Source organism: Panulirus ornatus, chromosome 19 (genome assembly GCF_036320965.1).
Source record: "Panulirus ornatus isolate Po-2019 chromosome 19, ASM3632096v1, whole genome shotgun sequence".
NCBI lineage: Eukaryota > Metazoa > Arthropoda > Malacostraca > Decapoda > Palinuridae > Panulirus > Panulirus ornatus.
This window is the reverse complement of record NC_092242.1, coordinates 64,288,807-64,306,319: the sequence shown is the minus strand read 5'-3', so window position 1 is coordinate 64,306,319 and position 17,513 is coordinate 64,288,807. Positions and strand designations below refer to the sequence as shown.

Sequence of the window (17,513 nt, the reverse complement as noted above, 5' to 3'; positions counted from 1 at the left end):
GTGCCACCCGTCATGGTAGGGGTTGGTGCTGGGTGCCACCCATCATGGTGGGGGTTGGTGCTGGGTGCCACCTGTCATGGTAGGGTTGGTGCTGGGTGCCACCTATCATGGTGGGGTTGGTGCTGGGTGCCACCCGTCATGGTTGGGGCTGGTGCTGGGTGCCACCCCTCATGGTTGGGGCTGGTGCTGGGTGCCACCCCTCATGGTTGGGGCTGGTGCTGGGTGCCACCCATCATGATAGTGTTGGTGCTGTGTGCCACCCCTCATGGTGGGGTTGGTGCTGGATGCCACCTGTCATAGCGGGGCTAGTGCTTGGTGCCGTCCGTCATGATGGACCACTGCTAGGAGCCGCTTCTCATGGAGCTGAGTGCCACTCTCTATGGTGGGAGAGGTACACTTTCTACCTCTTGACCTGATTACTGCCTGGCGCGCATGCAGATTACGAGAGAGCACCAAGTTGAGTTCGAGAAACAACATTCTCGTGTTAGCAATACTAACCAAACGGTAGAGATGGGAGAGGAATTTACTTTGATAAATATGATTATCAGTCGATAAAATGGGGCTTTGCTTTCTACGAGTCAGCATCGTTAATTCAACACCCACCAACCCCGCTCCGTGGATACTGGACGAGGCCCTCCGCGGGCCTTGCCCTGCGGGTCGAGAGGACCTGCTCCGCCGCCGTCTTCAGGTGCGTGCACTATACTCCCACGTCCGGGCGTGCCACCACGGGGGCCCCTGGGAGAGTGCCTCCAACATCAGTCAAGCTGTTGTTGGTGACAGCTTTGCCAGCTTTCCCCACCAAGGTCGGTGCGTTCTGGACCGGACTAACGGGGGGTGGCGCGACAGGTGGCGCTTGTGTCGCACGCACCTCCAGTGTGGCTACCAAGGTTGTAATAATACCTCAAGCAAAGGGCCTCAGGGGAGGGAGAGAGAGAGAGAGAGAGAGAGAGGGTGAAGAAGGGGAGAGAAAATTAACTTTGTTTCTCTCTCTCTCTCTCTCTCTCTCTCTCTCTCTCTCTCTCTCTCTCTCTCTCTCTCTCTCTCTCTCTCTCTCGCTGGGCCAGTGAAGGTTGGCTGCGGAGGGTCGGGCCCGCCCGCTTGGGAGTCAGTCAGTCTCTTGTTGCCCTAGTGATCACACGCGTCCGCTCACAGCTGGACACACCGGTGAGTTGGCTGGCTACCTGGCCAGATCGTGGGTCGGTCAGGTAGCTCCGTGGATGGATGGCTAGCCAGGCTATATCCTATAGACTCTCCCTCCCAGTGGTTCTGGCACTAGTTCGAGTCCCTCTTATGGCTGTCCTATTTTCAATCTGACGTCTTGCCTCCTCTTGTGGAATTATTCTTAGTCAAAGACTTTAGAGGAAGTATATACGAATATTATGTACGTTACGAGGCCCATGGTGTCCAGAGGCGGCTCGTCAATATAAAGCTTCGGCTGTGTAGATTTCGGTAAGACGCCTCTTAAAACAGCTGTTGGCGTGTGGGGCCGCCCAACACCTCCTCCGCGGCCTCAACAGAAAAACTCGCCTCTCACCCGCTGACCACAGACGCAAGTGCCTCCCTCCCTCCCTCCTCGCCCCTGTACAGTTAAGACACCAAACACCCGACGACCGTCCACTTCACAAGGTCTTGTTAGCGGACATTTAATTCTTTTTTTTTTTTACGTCAGAGAATCGAATCGAGGACATACCGAAATACCAGAGAACTTCTGGGGCGGGCGTCCTGCTGGTGCTGGCGTGCTGCCTTCTGCTGTAGCGAGTGAGAGGAGTGGTGTGAGATCCCAGACGGTCAGTATCCCTCTCACATAGAGACAGCCGGAGGGAGTGTAGCCAACCCATTGTCCTGGGAGACGCAACATGCCGGCTACTGTGCAGAAAATGGGAGCCATATTGTTCACCTGTTTTACGTGCTGAAGGGAGCCATATTGTTCACCTGTGTTACGTGCTGATGGAAGGACTGGCGGATGATCGTATGTTATTGGTTTGCTGTGATAACGGGACCTTGTTACACAGACACACACACACACACACACACACACACACACACACACACACACGCGCGCCGATGAAGCTGAGAATATGGACAGCATACAGAAATTCTAATATCTGTTTGACAGCACAGAAAGTTCAAGAGATGGGGGCCCCACACGAGTGTAGAACCACCTCCCTGTACTTTACAAAAAGGTGAATGCAAGTAGGTGATATGAGAGAGAGAGAGAGAGAGAGAGAGAGAGAGAGAGAGAGAGAGAGAGAGAGAGAGAGAGAGAGAGAGAGAGAGAGAAATGAAACGGTTCGCCATTACGTAGGAGTTTCTGGAGAGACTTCAACGCACCGACGAATAGTGATCATAATCATCGAGGTTCGATACGCGCCCTTCATATTTCTTGCATCACTATGAAACCATGGACAATAGAGAGCCAGTGCTAACAGACCATTGTATATTCGCCTTTTGTTCCTGGCATTAAGGGCTACAAAATGTCAGCAACTTTCTGTGAGACGTTGATGCCTTAAAATAACTCGATGGACTTTACTCGAGGTCGAACGAATGTGCCTGAAACAGGAACCTGTTCCATCACAGTGGTAGACGGGCGCCACAGCCCCGTCGAACCCGTCTCGAAACTTCCCATGCTTCTGCTGGAGGTGGTTTTGATCCAGTTGAACCCGTCTCGAACCTTTCCATGCTTCGTGTGGAAGTAGTCCGAATCCTGGTGAACCCCTGACTCAATCCTTCCCTTGCCGCGCCCGCAGGTGGTTCAGAGACAATCACACTCCTGACTCGAGCCTTCCCATGAATCGTGTAGAGGTGGTTCGGATCCTGGCGAACCCCTGACTTGAACCTTACCATGATTCGTGTTGAGGTGACCCAGATCTTGTCGAACTCCGGACTCGAACCTTCCTATGCCTCGCCAGGAGGAGTTCCACCAGACCTTGGACGACCACACCAACACGCCCTTTGACTATAATACCCAGATTTCCACAGTTATTGACCTCTCTGAACCCCTTCAGATCACATGATATACCGACATTTGACGGGGGTCGTAATGTCCGAACACCACCAATCCCGTAGGTAGCAACTGGTTTGTGAATCATTCGTTTCGCATCAACGTAAATCAACAGAATGTCGAATCATTTATTGGACGGTGGAGGTACTGGGGTATGACCTGAGCTCTCCCGTACTTCAGCAGTTGTAGGGGATGTAGACGGAGCCGTTTCATACTTCCGCAACCTGTCGAGAGTGTCAATGAGGTATAGCCATGAAGCTCTGGAGGAGTTGTAGGGGGAGCTATCCTTTACGTGTGTGTGTGTTGGTCGAGGGGTCGAGGCTGAGTTCATACAGGACATAGTCGCCCGCAGGAGGTTCAGATCTGAGCTTCGAACCCTTTGAATAATGGAGGAAGACGAGCAGCCGTCTTGTTGTAGAGGGTAGAGCTAGAGCCCCGTGAATGGGGAAAGTGGAGGAAGGACGACCCTATTGTAGAGGATGAGAGTTAGAGCCATAGTAATGGTGAAAGGAGAGGAGCAACGACCCTGTTGTTGAGGGAAGTTGGAGCCTTCTTAATGGTGAAAGAAGAGGAGCCACGGCCCCGTTGTCGACACTAAAGGAGAAGAAAGTGTTGGAAAGTTGGGGACGACCAGCTGGACGTAGGGAGAGAGGGGGGCCCAGGAGGGCTCGTAAACCCGTTAGTGGTTCCCTCAGGTCCTCATAAAAGTCCTTCACTCACCTCCATACGGCAGGCCTGCCTGCTTGCTGTCTTCCTCATATTCTGGTTCTCCAGGGCTCTTCCTCCTCGTATTCTGGTTCTCCAGGGCTCTTCTTCCTCATATTCTGGTTCTCCAGGGCTCTTCCTCCTCATATTCTGGTTCTCCAGGGCTCTTCCTTCTCATATTCTGGTTCTCCTGGGCCCTCCTCCTTTACTTCTTCCTCCTGTGGTTGGATCTATGTTCCTCATAAACCTGTTCCTCAGACTTGGTGTTCGTCCTCAACTCAAGGTCTTACCTGGCCCAGGTTTCGTCGATTCTCCACCAGCCGTCGTGAAGGTGATTCGACCCAATCGTTGAGATGCCGTACACCTGCAACACACACACACACACACACACACACACACACACACACACACACACACACACACGTACCTTACTGACCTAAACCTTTGTGCTAAGTCATTCTCAATATTTACTAAGGAATCAGGCGACAGTTCACACTCGTTCTCACCCTTTCTTTATTGCGTTACTTTGGCTTTACTGTTTAACTTGATACTCTTGCTCTACCTTCTCGTTGTGATGTATTGACCGATATCCCTATTTACACTTTAGATATACTCGCTGTCTTTATTGTCTATATTTCATCTTTGTTCTCAGATAGATTTCCTTTTTTTGAGACTATTTCCTTAAACCTCACACTTTAGCTACACTTCTAACCTTCACTCCTTGAGTTCATTCCGTAGGTTTACTTTTCTGTTTAACCCGTTAACTTTATTCTCCAGGTATACTTACTTTCTTGTTTTGAAATAGATCTTTGTTGTGTGGCTTTACAGAGTTTGTCATCCTGCATCACCTTGACTTCATTGAATACTTTTAGATATCGCGCCATTACTTTATTTTTTCATTCTGGTCCATTGTCTTGATATTTGACTTTGCTCTCTAACTTTGATTTTCAAATTGAGTCTTTGAACTCTCTCGTGGTGCAAGCAACATAAATATAGTGTAAGAACAGGACAAGAATCAAATTGCCTTGTTAAATCATGTTAGAATATCATGATCATTGTATTGACTGGAGTAATGCCATTTCAGTTATTAACTCTTGTACCACGAGAAATATCATTGAGTCTTCTATTATCAGTTACACAAAGAATCGTTACATTATTATTGAAGGTCTGTAGATAGTGGCTGGTCCACATGGTCAATTTTATGATACGCATGTTGCCAGACTTGAACGCACCCGACCTCCACTTGGGTAGTCACTTGTTTACCAAATGGCGTCCTAGCTACGTCTCCCCTGATGATGTGATTATCACACGAAAGGGCACTTTTTTTCCCTGTGGATAAGAAAGGAATTTCGTTGATCACTCGCTCAATTGGGATCCTTTTCAAAGTTTATATAACAAATGGAAAACAATGAAGATAAATAGAACGATAAATGATGTTTACGTCAAGTTTTTCTACATATTTAGTCAAGTGTGTCAGGCTTAACGGGGAAAAAGCCTAAAAGAATACAAGGTAACCAAGGAGTGAGTAAGGCCCCCCTCCCCGACCAACGGGACCGAGCAGTGTTGCCAGAGACCCTGGGGGATAGACGTACCCTCCTACTATTGCCAGAGCCCCTGTGGGTGAGAGATAACCTCCTAGTGTTGCCAGAAACCCTTAGGGGCGAGAGAGATACCCCTCCTTCCCCCCCCTCTCACCCTCCAACCTCACCCTTGGCACTGGTGTAAGACCCTGTTGTCAAGAGCCACCTGGGTGTAGTACACCCTGTGTGTGTGGGAGGAGTAGAATCATCAAGGCTCTGGTGTCAGACTCTGGCTGATTTCATTCATTCTCGATATTCCTTTACTCCTCCTCCAAGTCGGCCTTTAAGACTCGGCCTTAAAGTCCTTTATCACTTTGCATTACTCTGCCTTTACCCAAGTACCTTGATCATTCGTCCGTCTTTACGTCATCCTTCGACTCAAGTCTGAGTAAAGTATTGGGGTCTGAAAAACTGGTATGATGTGGTAATGGCTGGATGGATGTGACAGGAACCAACCAAGGGGTAGGTAGGTGCCGGCTTGGGGGCTCCTGGGTGCCGGCTAAGTAGACCTAAGGACTGGCAAGGAATACAAAGGTCCCACTTTGAGGGGGTTTATCTAAGTGCCAGATTGGGGCGAGGGGGAGGGTTACCAAGGCCTCATTGGGTGGTAGGTAAGTGCCCCCTAGTTTGGGGTACCTAGGACCGAATGGGGTTAGCTGAGTGGCGGCTCGGGTGTGGAGGAACAGGGTGAGGGGGAGATCTGGTGGGGGTGAGGAGTCGATCTCACCCGCCTTGACACAACAACTAACGGGCCCTCCAACGCCACCACCACCCACCCCCGTCGTCTGTCCACACCTCTCACTCCAACACCTCTCTCTCTCTCTCTCTCTCTCTCTCTCTCTCTCTCTCTCTCTCTCTCTCTCTCTCTCTCTCTCTCTCTCTCTCTCCAACACCTCTCGCTCACTCTCTCCAACACCTCTCACTCACTCTCTCCAACACCTCTCACTCACTCTCTCTCCAACACCTCTCTCTCTCTCTCTCTCTCTCTCTCTCTCTCTCTCTCTCTCTCTCTCTCTCTCTCTCTCTCTCTCTCTCTCTCTCTCTCTCTCTCCAACACCTCTCAATCTCTCTCTCTCCAACACCCCTCACTCTCTCTCCAACACCTCTCACTTATGGGAAAGGATAACCTCGTCCGTGTAAGGTTTGACTACCCAGAGTGACCCCAGCCAGAGCCTCCCATCACCATGGTCCTCCCACGTTCCTGCTGCTGCTGCTGCCCTTCCCTCTCCCACGTTGACCCGGCCTGCGACCTCCTGCCACCCCCCCGACCTCTGACCCTCCCACCTTCCTGTGATATCCTCTCCCCTGTCCCTCCCATGGAAGCTCCCTGTCTCTCTCTCTCTCTCTCTCTCTCTCTCTCTCTCTCTCTCTCTCTCTCTCTCTCTCTCTCTCTCTCTCTCTCTCTCTCTCTCGCTCTCTCGGTTCTCTTTGCTGGCCTTTATCCTGCCTTCTTCTTCTTCTTCTTCTTCTTCTTCTTCTTCTTCTTCTTCTTCTTCTTCTTCTTTTTCTTCTTCTTCTTCTTCTTCTCCTCCTCCTCCTCCTCCTCCTCCTCCTCCTCCTCCTCCTCCTCCTCCTTCTTCTTCTTCCTCCCCTTCTACCGTTTTCTGTCCCACTTACCCGTTCTCTGTCGTCATATCTTGTCTCCCCAGACCTTATCGTCTTCTCTCTCTCTGCGTCTCCTCTGACCACTGCCTCTCCCTCTCATTCCTATCTTATCTCCCCTATACGTACTCCCTTCTGGCCCTTCCCTAAACCCGGGGAAACGTCACCGGAGAGAGAGAGAGAGAGAGAGAGAGAGAGAGAGAGAGAGAGAGAGAGAGAGAGAGAGAGAGAGAGAGAGAGAGAGAGAGAGAGAGAGAGAGAGAGAGAGAGAGAGAGAGAGAGAGAGAGAGAGAAGGACCCCCCTCAATAAACTCACTTTTCTATACTAAAGAAATTCCCTAAACACTGTAGCCAACAGCGATCATATACCCTTCAGTATTGGTAACTACTACCCCCCCACACGGGAGAGTGACGTAATGTTCTTCTCCCGCAGTAGTGACGTCACATGTCCCGCCATGGAGTTGTACTGCAGTCATGCGCCAACGTATATATATATATATATATATATATATATATATATATATATATATATATATATATATATATATATATATATATATTTTCTTTTCCAGCTGTAGAGATAGAGAACACTGAGATAGATTACCCCCCCCAAAATGTGGTTAAGGTGAAGAACGATAATTTCACTTCCAGACAAGGCTAGACATGTATTTTAAAGTCAGTAATGATCCCAGAGTAACCTTGTATAAGAATGACGGTGGATATCTGCACGTTCCCCGAGATTGTATCTTGACAGAGCAGCCAACTAAAAGTCTTTCGCCAGAGTATCTGTTGGGTGTGGTTACGTCACGTTATGTTTTCCTTTCATCCTTTCCGATAGAATTTCCACGCCAGTATACTCTGCGTATACTGCAGGGTCTTCCTTCATGGGTATTTGACTGTTGTGCCGGAGGGAGTGGTGGGTGAGGAGGAGGGAATGTAAGATACTATTGTGGGAATGTAAGATACTATTACTGCCAGACAACTTCGTCAACGAACCAGTCATGTCCTCAAGTTATCTACCTTTTCCATACATTGTCATAGGTACTGTGACCCACGTCCCTTCTCATACAGTAGGGACCCACATGTTATATGTTAACTTTAGTATTCCACACAAGCTCCAGAGAGGGCGGCTCACCACGTAACACATAATGACCCTAATTTTACAAATACTTTTTTTTCTTCTTGATATTTATTTTTCTCCCCTTTTTCTTTCCACAGATGAGGTTCCTCTTGGCAGCAGCTGCCATCCTGGCGGCTCTGGCACATTCACGTAAGTAATCCAAGCCATAAAGTAGCGTTAAGTAGCTTGTTAAGTACCTCGTTAAGTAGCTTGTTAAGTACCTCGTTAAGTGAAGTAGAGACAGTGAGATGAGTCAGGGTTGGGGCGTCAGGTGAAGTGAACCTCCTCGTGTGTATATTGTTGTGGCACGACCCTCTAGCAGGATGGTACGACCCTTGAGCACGACGGTTCGACCCTTGAACACGACGGTACGACACTCTAGCACGACCCTTGAACACCAGAATCCCATTTATCCTTCAGGATCACTTTATCCATGTACCTACGCTGCACTTACGCTCTGAGAGATCAGGTAATCCTTACGGTTACCAACACATCTGCCCTCCACAGTCGTGTCCTATAATGTCAGGTTGTATGTAACTGACGAACGACCATCAGGGAAAGATGAAGGAATGGTACGGGAGATATGTTTGTGGAAGTCATGACACTGGATGTAACTATAGTGGTGTCCTGACTGGTTCTGTACTGACTGGTTCTGTACTGACTGGTTCTGTACTGACTGGTTCTGTACTGACTGTTTCTGTACTGACTGGTTCTGTACTGACTGGTTCTGTACTGACTGGTTCTGTACTGACTGGTTCTGTACTGCCTGGTTCTGTAGTGGCAGTTGCACAGTTGCAAAAATATTGCAAGTCTTATGATCCTGACGACTTGTGTGTAAGGTGCGACCTGACTGTTATAGAACTGGTCTTGTGTTTGCAATACCTTATTCTCAACTGTTATGGAGGGTAATGGCCTTGTCATGACTGTCATTGATTGTGCTGTTCTCCTGACTGTCATGCGAGAGATGAAGGTCACAGTGATGTAACTGAACAGCCAGTCAAGGTCTGAAGAAAACGTAATTCGCGGAGGTCAGGTCAGGTCTGGTCAGGACAGGGTTCAGTGACGCTCGTGTAACTGTAGAGGTTACTTTGTCTTCCTGGATGTGGACTGGGCAGAGGTCAGGGTGTTGTGTCTATCTGTCTGTCTGTCTGTCTGTCTGTCTTTGTGATCGTGCTTGTAATTACCTGTTTGCTCTGTATGGGGGAAGACCATTACATTCGTGTGTGTGTGTGTGTGTGTGTGTGTGTGTGTGTGTGTGTGTGTGTATGTGTGTGTGTGTGTGTGTGTGTGTGTGTGTGTGTGTGTGTGTGTGTGTTTCTGTGTCTGTGTCTGTGGAGAGAGAGAGAGAGAGAGAGAGAGAGAGAGAGAGAGAGAGAGAGAGAGAGAGAGAGAGAGAGAGAGAGAGAGAGAGAGACTTTCAGTCACGCAGTTTAAGATGGTAAAAAGTATCGTTACTTGTCACACACACACTTGCATTTTGTCACTGGTTTCTAGAAGTGATGTTCTGTGTTTTTGTACACTTGTTTGTATGTGTTTATACAGATGTTCATGGCTGTTTATACGTATATGTATTGTTGGTATGTTGGGGTCGTACCGTCGTGCTCAAGGATCGTACCGTCGTGCTCAAGGTTCGTACCGTCTAGGTCAAGCATCGTACCGTCGTGATCAAGAAGGAAACAACAAATGTCACTTGAGAGTTTATGTGTAAAACTCTGACATTTAAAGGACAGAGAGAGAGAGAGAGAGAGAGAGAGAGAGAGAGAGAGAGAGAGAGAGAGAGAGAGAGAGAGAGAGAGAGAGAGAAGTAAATGATGATAAACTACAGACGCGCCGGCGTTAGCTGTTGCTGTGGCGCCTCTCTTGGTCGCCGATGATGGGTGTTGTCACTGATTTGAAAGACTAATGTGACATTTACGTGAGTCTGTCTCCCATTTTCTCTCCCCACATCCGCACCCACAGCAAAAACGGGTGGTGGAAACCCTCTTACTCGCCCTGCCACCAGTGCATGAGTTTTAGGTTGGATCTAATCGGCAGGAGCTCCACGCCCCCCAGGCACGTCTTTCGCTGCCTCTGGTGCCCTGGCCCTGAGTGGGAGAGGTACCAGGCTCTGAGTTAGTGAGGTACCCCAGCCCTGGTTGAGGTACCCTGGCCCTGGGTGAGGTACCCCAGCCCTGGGTGAGGTACCCCGGCCCTGGGTGAGGTACCTCGGCCCTGGGTGAGGTACCCCAGCCCTGGGTGAGGTACCCCGGCCATGGGTGAGGTAAGGTCGGATGCCATGCGTCATCCATCGTCTTCCAGAGTAACTTCCAAACACTTTTCCTCCCTGGGTTACTCAGCGTTCGTGTGTGTGTGTGTGTGTGTGTGTGTGTGTGTGTGTGTGTGTGTGTGTGTGATCTCCCTCACCATTTGGGTATTTCTCCTGTTGTAATTTTCCCTTTTCATTGCCTTCCTTTTCTTCATATTCTTCGTGTATCTCTTTTCTTCATCATCCCCCATTTCTCCAAGTTCCCCGCTCGTCTGCTCCTTCTTCTCCTCCTTCTGCCGACGCCCCGTCGCAGTGGACCCCACTTCATCACCAGGGAGGAGGGACCTGACCTACCCAATATCTAGGCAGGTACTCACGCTTAACTCTCATTGAGGCTACAGAGGGGGGAAAAAAAATCCCACAAGACGCGTTTACGTCCAGTATTTCAAGCGTTGGCGTCAGACGTCTCGCTACGCTGTAACCAGCGAGGGTGTTCGTTGTAGCAGGAAGGACTGGGGTGTGTCTTGTGGTACACAGATCTGTGAGTCGAAGGCGAATTTGTGTCATACGAAAATAGCAATTCATAGATAGATAGACATATAGGTAGATAGATAAGTAGACAGATAGACAGATATATACGTAGGTAGATAGATAGATAGGCAGGTAGGTAGGCAGATAGACAGATATATACGTAGATAGATAACGCGAGCATTGGAAATAATCAACATTTGGCATCTCGACCAGCTTGTCACGTGACGCGTCCTTGAACTGTAAACATGTGACGTCACGGCCAGCGCACACACACACACACACACACACACACACACACACATCATTACCATGGTGCCAGTGAGAGAGCTCTCACAAGGGAGCGTGGGAGAGGGGGGCCTGGCTGAGGCGATAGGTGGGGTGGGTCTGACAAGAGCGTCGGGGAAGGGAAAGGGTGTCTATCTAGGGCGTCAGGGAGAAAGGAATGTCTATCTACGGTGGTCAGGGAGGGATAGGATGTCTATCTAGGACGGTCAGGGAGGGATAGGATGTCTATCTAGGGCGATCAGGGAGGAAGAGGTTTAGTGGGAGATTTAAGACCCGAGAAAGATACGTGGACGAACCTGTTGGTTTATGCTTCGTCGTCATTGTAATGGTGAGGTTATGGACCACTGTTGTGATGGTTGTGTGGCTAGAACCTCCCACAAGATCGTGTTATAGGTTGTTATTTTTGCTCTAAGTCGGTGTTAAGGACGGTTATTTTGTGTGAGTCTGTGTTGTGCATTGTTGCACTCGTATATCTTTGTATATCTCTCTTGGAATTGTTCTGGAAGATTATTGCAGTCTTAATTCCGCTGTTTCTTCCTTGTTGGACATATTGCCTCAAACACCCTGAATTTGTTGTCATGTGTGGGTCGTCATGTATATTTCTCTTCTTTATAGTACGTAAAGTTTGAGTTCTTTCAGCCTCTTATATGATAATCAGTCTGTTCCTCTCCCTTGATTTTGCTTGTGTCGTTATCCTTAATTCTTATCAACTTGTTGGTTTCAACTTGCTTTGATGGTGTCTTCACAACACAGCGAGATACAAGTTAGTTTTGTATGTATACATAATACAGAGTTTTCGCCATGTATTTTCTATCTCTCGTGGTGCAATTTCTCATTATCGCTACGTGATAATGTGATTCAATCAGTATTTTAGTTTATCATTATGATGGCTCCTCAGTCCTTACTTATGTCTTCACATATTTCTCTTCTTGTTGGTGCGTTCGAGGGTTCGCCCGTTACAGCCAGTATCTTCCCACGACTTAATTCTTCCAATGTCTCTTCACTGAATAACAGGCCCTGAATGAATCATGAATAAAGCGTTGAAGAGACAAAGGAACAAGGAGAGAAGAAAGAAGAGAAATTTTTAAGATTCTTTCAGGAAGTGGACAGATTAAAGGTCAGGTGTTACACATGCTCAGAAAGACATGAGAAGGTGAAAAGTTCCAAAGCTCAGCGGTGTACGGAAAGAAACAGACATGACAACGCGTTGCCAACGGCCAAACAGCAATCAGGTAACGCAGTGCCTTACTATTTTCACAAGATAGATGGCCTGTAATTCTAAAAGCAAACAAAGAGATCAGCCATGATGAGGCCGAGGACCGACCGCTGCGCTACCATCAAATAGAGAGTCTTGTTTGCTGTTACTCCCGGTGGTGGGGTTCGATTCCTCGGGGGCTTTAAGAGCTTTAGTGACTAGCGAAGCAGTCTCGTTCCCACGATCGCTGGTGAATCGGCTTCATTCCGACATTTACAGGGAAGGGTTTCTCTCTCTCTCTCTCTCTCTCTCTCTCTCTCTCTCTCTCTCTCTCTCTCTCTCTCTCTCTCTCTCTCTCTCTCTCCTTTAGCAGCTTTTTTTCTCCTGTTCGTTAGTGAATCAGTTGGGATGCTTCCTTGAATGAAACTTGAACACTAGTTTACAAGAGAAGTAGCCTTACTGCTTCATTTAGCAGTTTTGTTCTTTTGTTCATTAGTTTCGACTCATCGTTTGCAAGATAATCTGAGTGTTCTGTTGACCAGGATAGTAGTTTCATCATTTTTCAAAGCTTCGTTCATTAGGTAGGTAGTTTCAGAGTTTCATCTATTACAAAAGTAGTTCCGTTCTGTCGTCTATGAGTCAACCCGTTTCAGTCGAACCAGCTTCACTTAATATATACATCTTGGACTGGGGGAACGGGGTCTCTCCTCGATCCACAGGTGAAGCTGTATCGTTCTACTGTGAACTGAAGCCTCGACAGAACCACGTCTGTGCCTCAAACTACCTCCCTGTACGCGCCCACATCTCCTAAATGACAGGTCAAGCAAGACCTCTCTGGCTCCACAGCGAATCATGAAAGAGAATCAAGTTTTTATGCTTCATATATTTGACGTATGGTATCTGGTCGTGGCTACACGACCTTTACCTCCTTCTGGTGCTGGAGCCATTAAATCGAACATGACGCACGTCCGCTGTGTCTCGTACACATAGACGTCTTTCCACTTTCGCCTTCCTGGCGTAGAAGCGAGGCGGCTGTTGGGCTGTGCCGTGGGTGGGAGGTGGTGGTGAGGTGGCTAGTGGCCACGGAATCCATTGTGGGATTTCCTGGTGTACCTTTCAAGCACACTGGGACGATGACGTAGGCATCGTTGGTGTGTGTGTGTGTGTGTGTGTGTGTGTGTGTGTGTGTGTGGCTGTACCATATTAGGAACGTTGGTAAACCCCTCGAGCACCACGGTACAAGACTCACTGAGTACCAAGGCCCTCTGGGGTACTACTGTGCGACGCTTGAATACGAGAGTTATGATCTTTGGAGATGTTGATGGTCCAGGTCTTGACGTGAGCCTTGAAGGTTCGCGTCGAGTTCTGGATCATGAAGAGTCGTGCCGTTGTGCTCAAGGGTCGTGCCGTCGTGCTCAAGGGTCGTACCGTCGTGCTCAAGGGTCGTGCCGTCGTGCTCAAGGGTCGTGCCAACGTGCTCAAGGGTCGTACCGTCGTGCTCAGGGAGTTTAGCAACTTCGGTAGCATTTTACTTCCCCTCTGTGTCGATTTTCTTTGTCGTCAAGAATGCAGTCCCACAACATGACTTCTTTTCCTCTGGACATTCTCCCCCAACACACACACACACACACACACACACACACACACACACACACACACACACTTGGGGCACCTGTATGGACAAGCGAGGTCGGCCCATCATGTTGCCAGCCTTGAACAGCACAACCGGATGACCACCCCTGGGTACGATGGCGTGACCTTTGACCTGACGGGTAAGGGTTCCTGCCGGATCGTGGAGAGAGAGAGAGAGAGAGAGAGAGAGAGAGAGAGAGAGAGAGAGAGAGAGAGAGAGAGAGAGAGAGAGAGAGAGAGAGACTCTCCCTAGCAGCGTGAGACGGTGTTAAAAACTTCGCCATCAGACCTTGGGAGAGGAAATCTTCCTCCTCTTAATTGCCAGTTGAGCAAAACTTGGCGGGAGATACTTCCTTCCTGTGACGTCAGATCTAGCCTGTGACCTCACTGTGACGTCATACTTCATTCGTGACTTGACTGTGACTTCAGCTTCACATTCCTCTACGCTGGGGACTTCAGTGTAACTCAAACTTAGATGGCGGCTGTACTTGTGACATGTTCATTATCAAGTCTAACTCTACAATTGGCTCTGCTGTGACGTCAAGCGTAGTTGGTGACCTCAGGGACTGGCATCCAGTGATCCTTGGGACTTCCTAGTGCCAAAGGAAGATGTGGGTGTACAAGGGTAACCTGAGGATGGCTTAAACACAACAGACGATCGTAATGAACCAATACGAACACACGACGACATTCGGCCAGCCAGGGAGAGGAGTTTGAAGGTTAATGATGAAAGTCATATACTTTCCCCCTCCTCATCCCCCGACCCCCCCCTCCAGTACACACACACACACACACACACACACACACACACACACAGAGGAAGTGTACACATACGCTTCCCAGAGATCGTGATGGTAAGAACGGCAAGTGTGGGGAGCCGGACATGACGCTCTTTGAAGCGCCTGACCAGACTTTCTCTTCCTTCTATAAGGCCTATCATCATCCCCCCCTCCCCCCACCCCCCTACCCGTCCCTACGTGGTGGGACACGTCGTCATGAAAACCACCTTTGCTTTCTCCTAACGCTGAGGTTACATTCCTTTGCTCCCCCGTTCAGTAGATGGCCTCCAGGCAGTGTTTTCCTAACCCCTTTGGGTAAATGGGAACTTGGTACCGCTGCGTGATTTGCATGTCCACCGCACCGGCTTTGGTAGGCAGCCGAAGGTAACCTGTGCTACAACACAGTGTGTTATCTGGATAGTGCCTGGTGTACTGTACAGTCATCAGGAGGGACACTCCAGCCTCGACCAGGAGTGGGGCATCCTAGCTACACACACACACAGGAACTCCCTATCGTCAGCGTTGTACAGGAACGGTTTAGGAGTGTGTGTAAGATGCGCGTCAGGTTTAGTGCCATCCAAGACGTGCGTCAGGTTTAGTGCCATCCAAGACGTGCGTCAGGTTTAGTGCCAGCCTTCCTGCTGGTGTGGTGTAAGGGTCTCCCTTGCTGCTCCAGGGTAAGGGCAGAGCAGAGCCTTGTTGCGTCTTTAGTATGGAGAGCAGAGGGTGCGTGGAAGGTCGCCCTCCCTGCTTCAGGGGAGGAAGTGCGTTCCTGTTATGTGCTTAGTATGTAGAGTGTGTGAAGTGGGAGGGTGGCGTTACCACACAGAGATGTCAAGGGCCAGACCAGTTGTGTGATGTGCGGAGCATCATGAGTGAGTGTGTGTGTGTGTGTGTGTGTGTGTGTGTGTGTGTGTGTGTGTGTGTGTGTGTACCCCCTCCAATCAGCGTTACCAGCAGGGTGACGACTGGTGGGTGTCAAAGCAAGACAGTGGAGACCCGTTGACAACCCTGACATCATGCACTGTTGCCTCCAGATTCCGTCACGTCATCACCGGGCGTCACCCACGTGATCATAACAACCCCTCACCACCACCCCTCACCCTCACTACCCCTCACCCTCACCAACACCCCTCACTACCACTCCTCACCACCACCTCTCACCCTCACCACCCCTCACCCTCACCAACACCCCTCACTACCACCCCTCACCCTCACCACCCTCACCCTCACCAACACCCCTCACTACCACCCCTCACCCTCACCACCCCTCACCCTCACCACCACCCTCACCCTCACCTCGGGTCCTGGGCAGGATCAGACCTGCGTTATAAGTCTGCCACCTGCAGGAGGCGGCGACGGGGCGGGAAGACAAGGTTATAAGGCCTTGGAAGAGGGGTGCTGAGTTCCCACATCCCCCCACCACCACCCACACATAAACCAGGGTGGACCAAGTGACGCACACACACACACACACACACACACACACACACACACACACACACACACACAGCGTGACAAGAATGCCATCAGTGAATCAGAATTTGACTCCGCAAACATCTTCAGTATACTCATAATCGTGTTTCGTCAGCCAGACTGACTGACAGATTGACTGACTGACTGGCTGACAGATTGACTGACTGACTGACTGACAGAAGCTGTCGACAGAAGAATCATAACAATCATCTACGTTTTCCTCATACGTCACTACACCTGAGAGCGTAGGATGTAGAGGAATGACGTATTATAACCTACATGACGAACACCATTAAGATCTCCTAATGAAACTGAACACAAGAAGTGAAAAAAAAAGAAAGAAAGAAAGAAAGAAATAAACCACGATTGTTGAAAACTTATCTCTTCCATCCTCTTATGACCTGGCGAGGTCTGTAGGGGGTTTCTGACCACAGACGCTTTATAAAGGTCGGGTGACCCAAAACATTTGCCACTCAGCTGCCCACAGACGCGCCAACAAAACACAACAAAAAACTACGAGCAAAAAAACGAGGTAAGAGGCAATAACGTCGCTCTCAAGGTCGGGCATCAAGGTCGAGTGTACGAAAAGCATCATCAGGGTCGACCAGGTGATGGTGTGGGGTGGTCTTCGAGACTATCTAAGCTGGGCGATAGATGGTTGGTACGGGGGGTCTTTGAGACAACATTCCTTTTGAAAACAGGCGAGAAAGAGCTTATGGGGGTGTCGGAGGGTCTTGAAAGACCATCATTAAGGGCAGACAGATCACAAAAGATGATGGGGGGTGTGTTAGAAGACCATCAGCTGGTCAACAGGCCAACAGAGGTCTGGGTGTTTGTGTGAGCCCCTACCCTCCGACCCGGCTCTGTTGCTAGGTTCGTCCTGGCGACGCCCCGACCTGGCCTCCGGTCTGGTCCTCAGTGTGGACCAGAAATGGAGAAGATCTTTGTTCAGGTTTTGTGTGCACCAAAGATGCTGAAGATCTTTTGAGTCTCTTCCGTGTGTTTCTTCTGTTTACCGAGACAGTTCGAGTCTTTCATTAGAGTTTTAGTTTCTTCTGTGTTGCGCGAAGGTCATTTCTCACAACTCATGAGTTGGTTAATATTTTCTTTTTCTCATATAATTGATCACAGATGAATATCAGGACATGTTAGTTCGTATAACCTTACGTAATCATCTATTAACCTTCCCCAGATTGGTGGATCTTGGTTGGGTGATCCACTATAACCCACAGTTTGTTTACAAAGAACATATAGGATTATATAATGCCCCTCGATTCAAGTTTGTAAATTCTACTTTTTTTTTTTTTGCCTAGCGACCAGCTTATAGCAAACCCGTACTCTGTGGTCAGGTTAAGACATTCA

The 17,513-nt window shown here is 49.1% G+C and overlaps 1 protein-coding gene across 6 annotated transcripts in view; it reads left to right on the top strand.

Annotated features, from left to right (window-relative positions):
• The first annotated feature begins 1,060 nt into the window (after positions 1-1,060).
• Positions 1,061-17,513, top strand: part of Cht6 (Chitinase 6) — a 66,153-nt gene continuing 49,700 nt past the window's right edge. For all 6 annotated transcript variants that reach the window (XM_071674148.1, XM_071674144.1, XM_071674147.1 and 3 more), the window contains exons 1-2: positions 1,061-1,164; positions 8,107-8,158. In XM_071674148.1, the coding sequence (XP_071530249.1) occupies positions 8,107-8,158 (52 nt within the window). In that variant the 5' untranslated portion in view covers positions 1,061-1,164. The remainder of the gene's footprint in view (positions 1,165-8,106; positions 8,159-17,513) is intronic.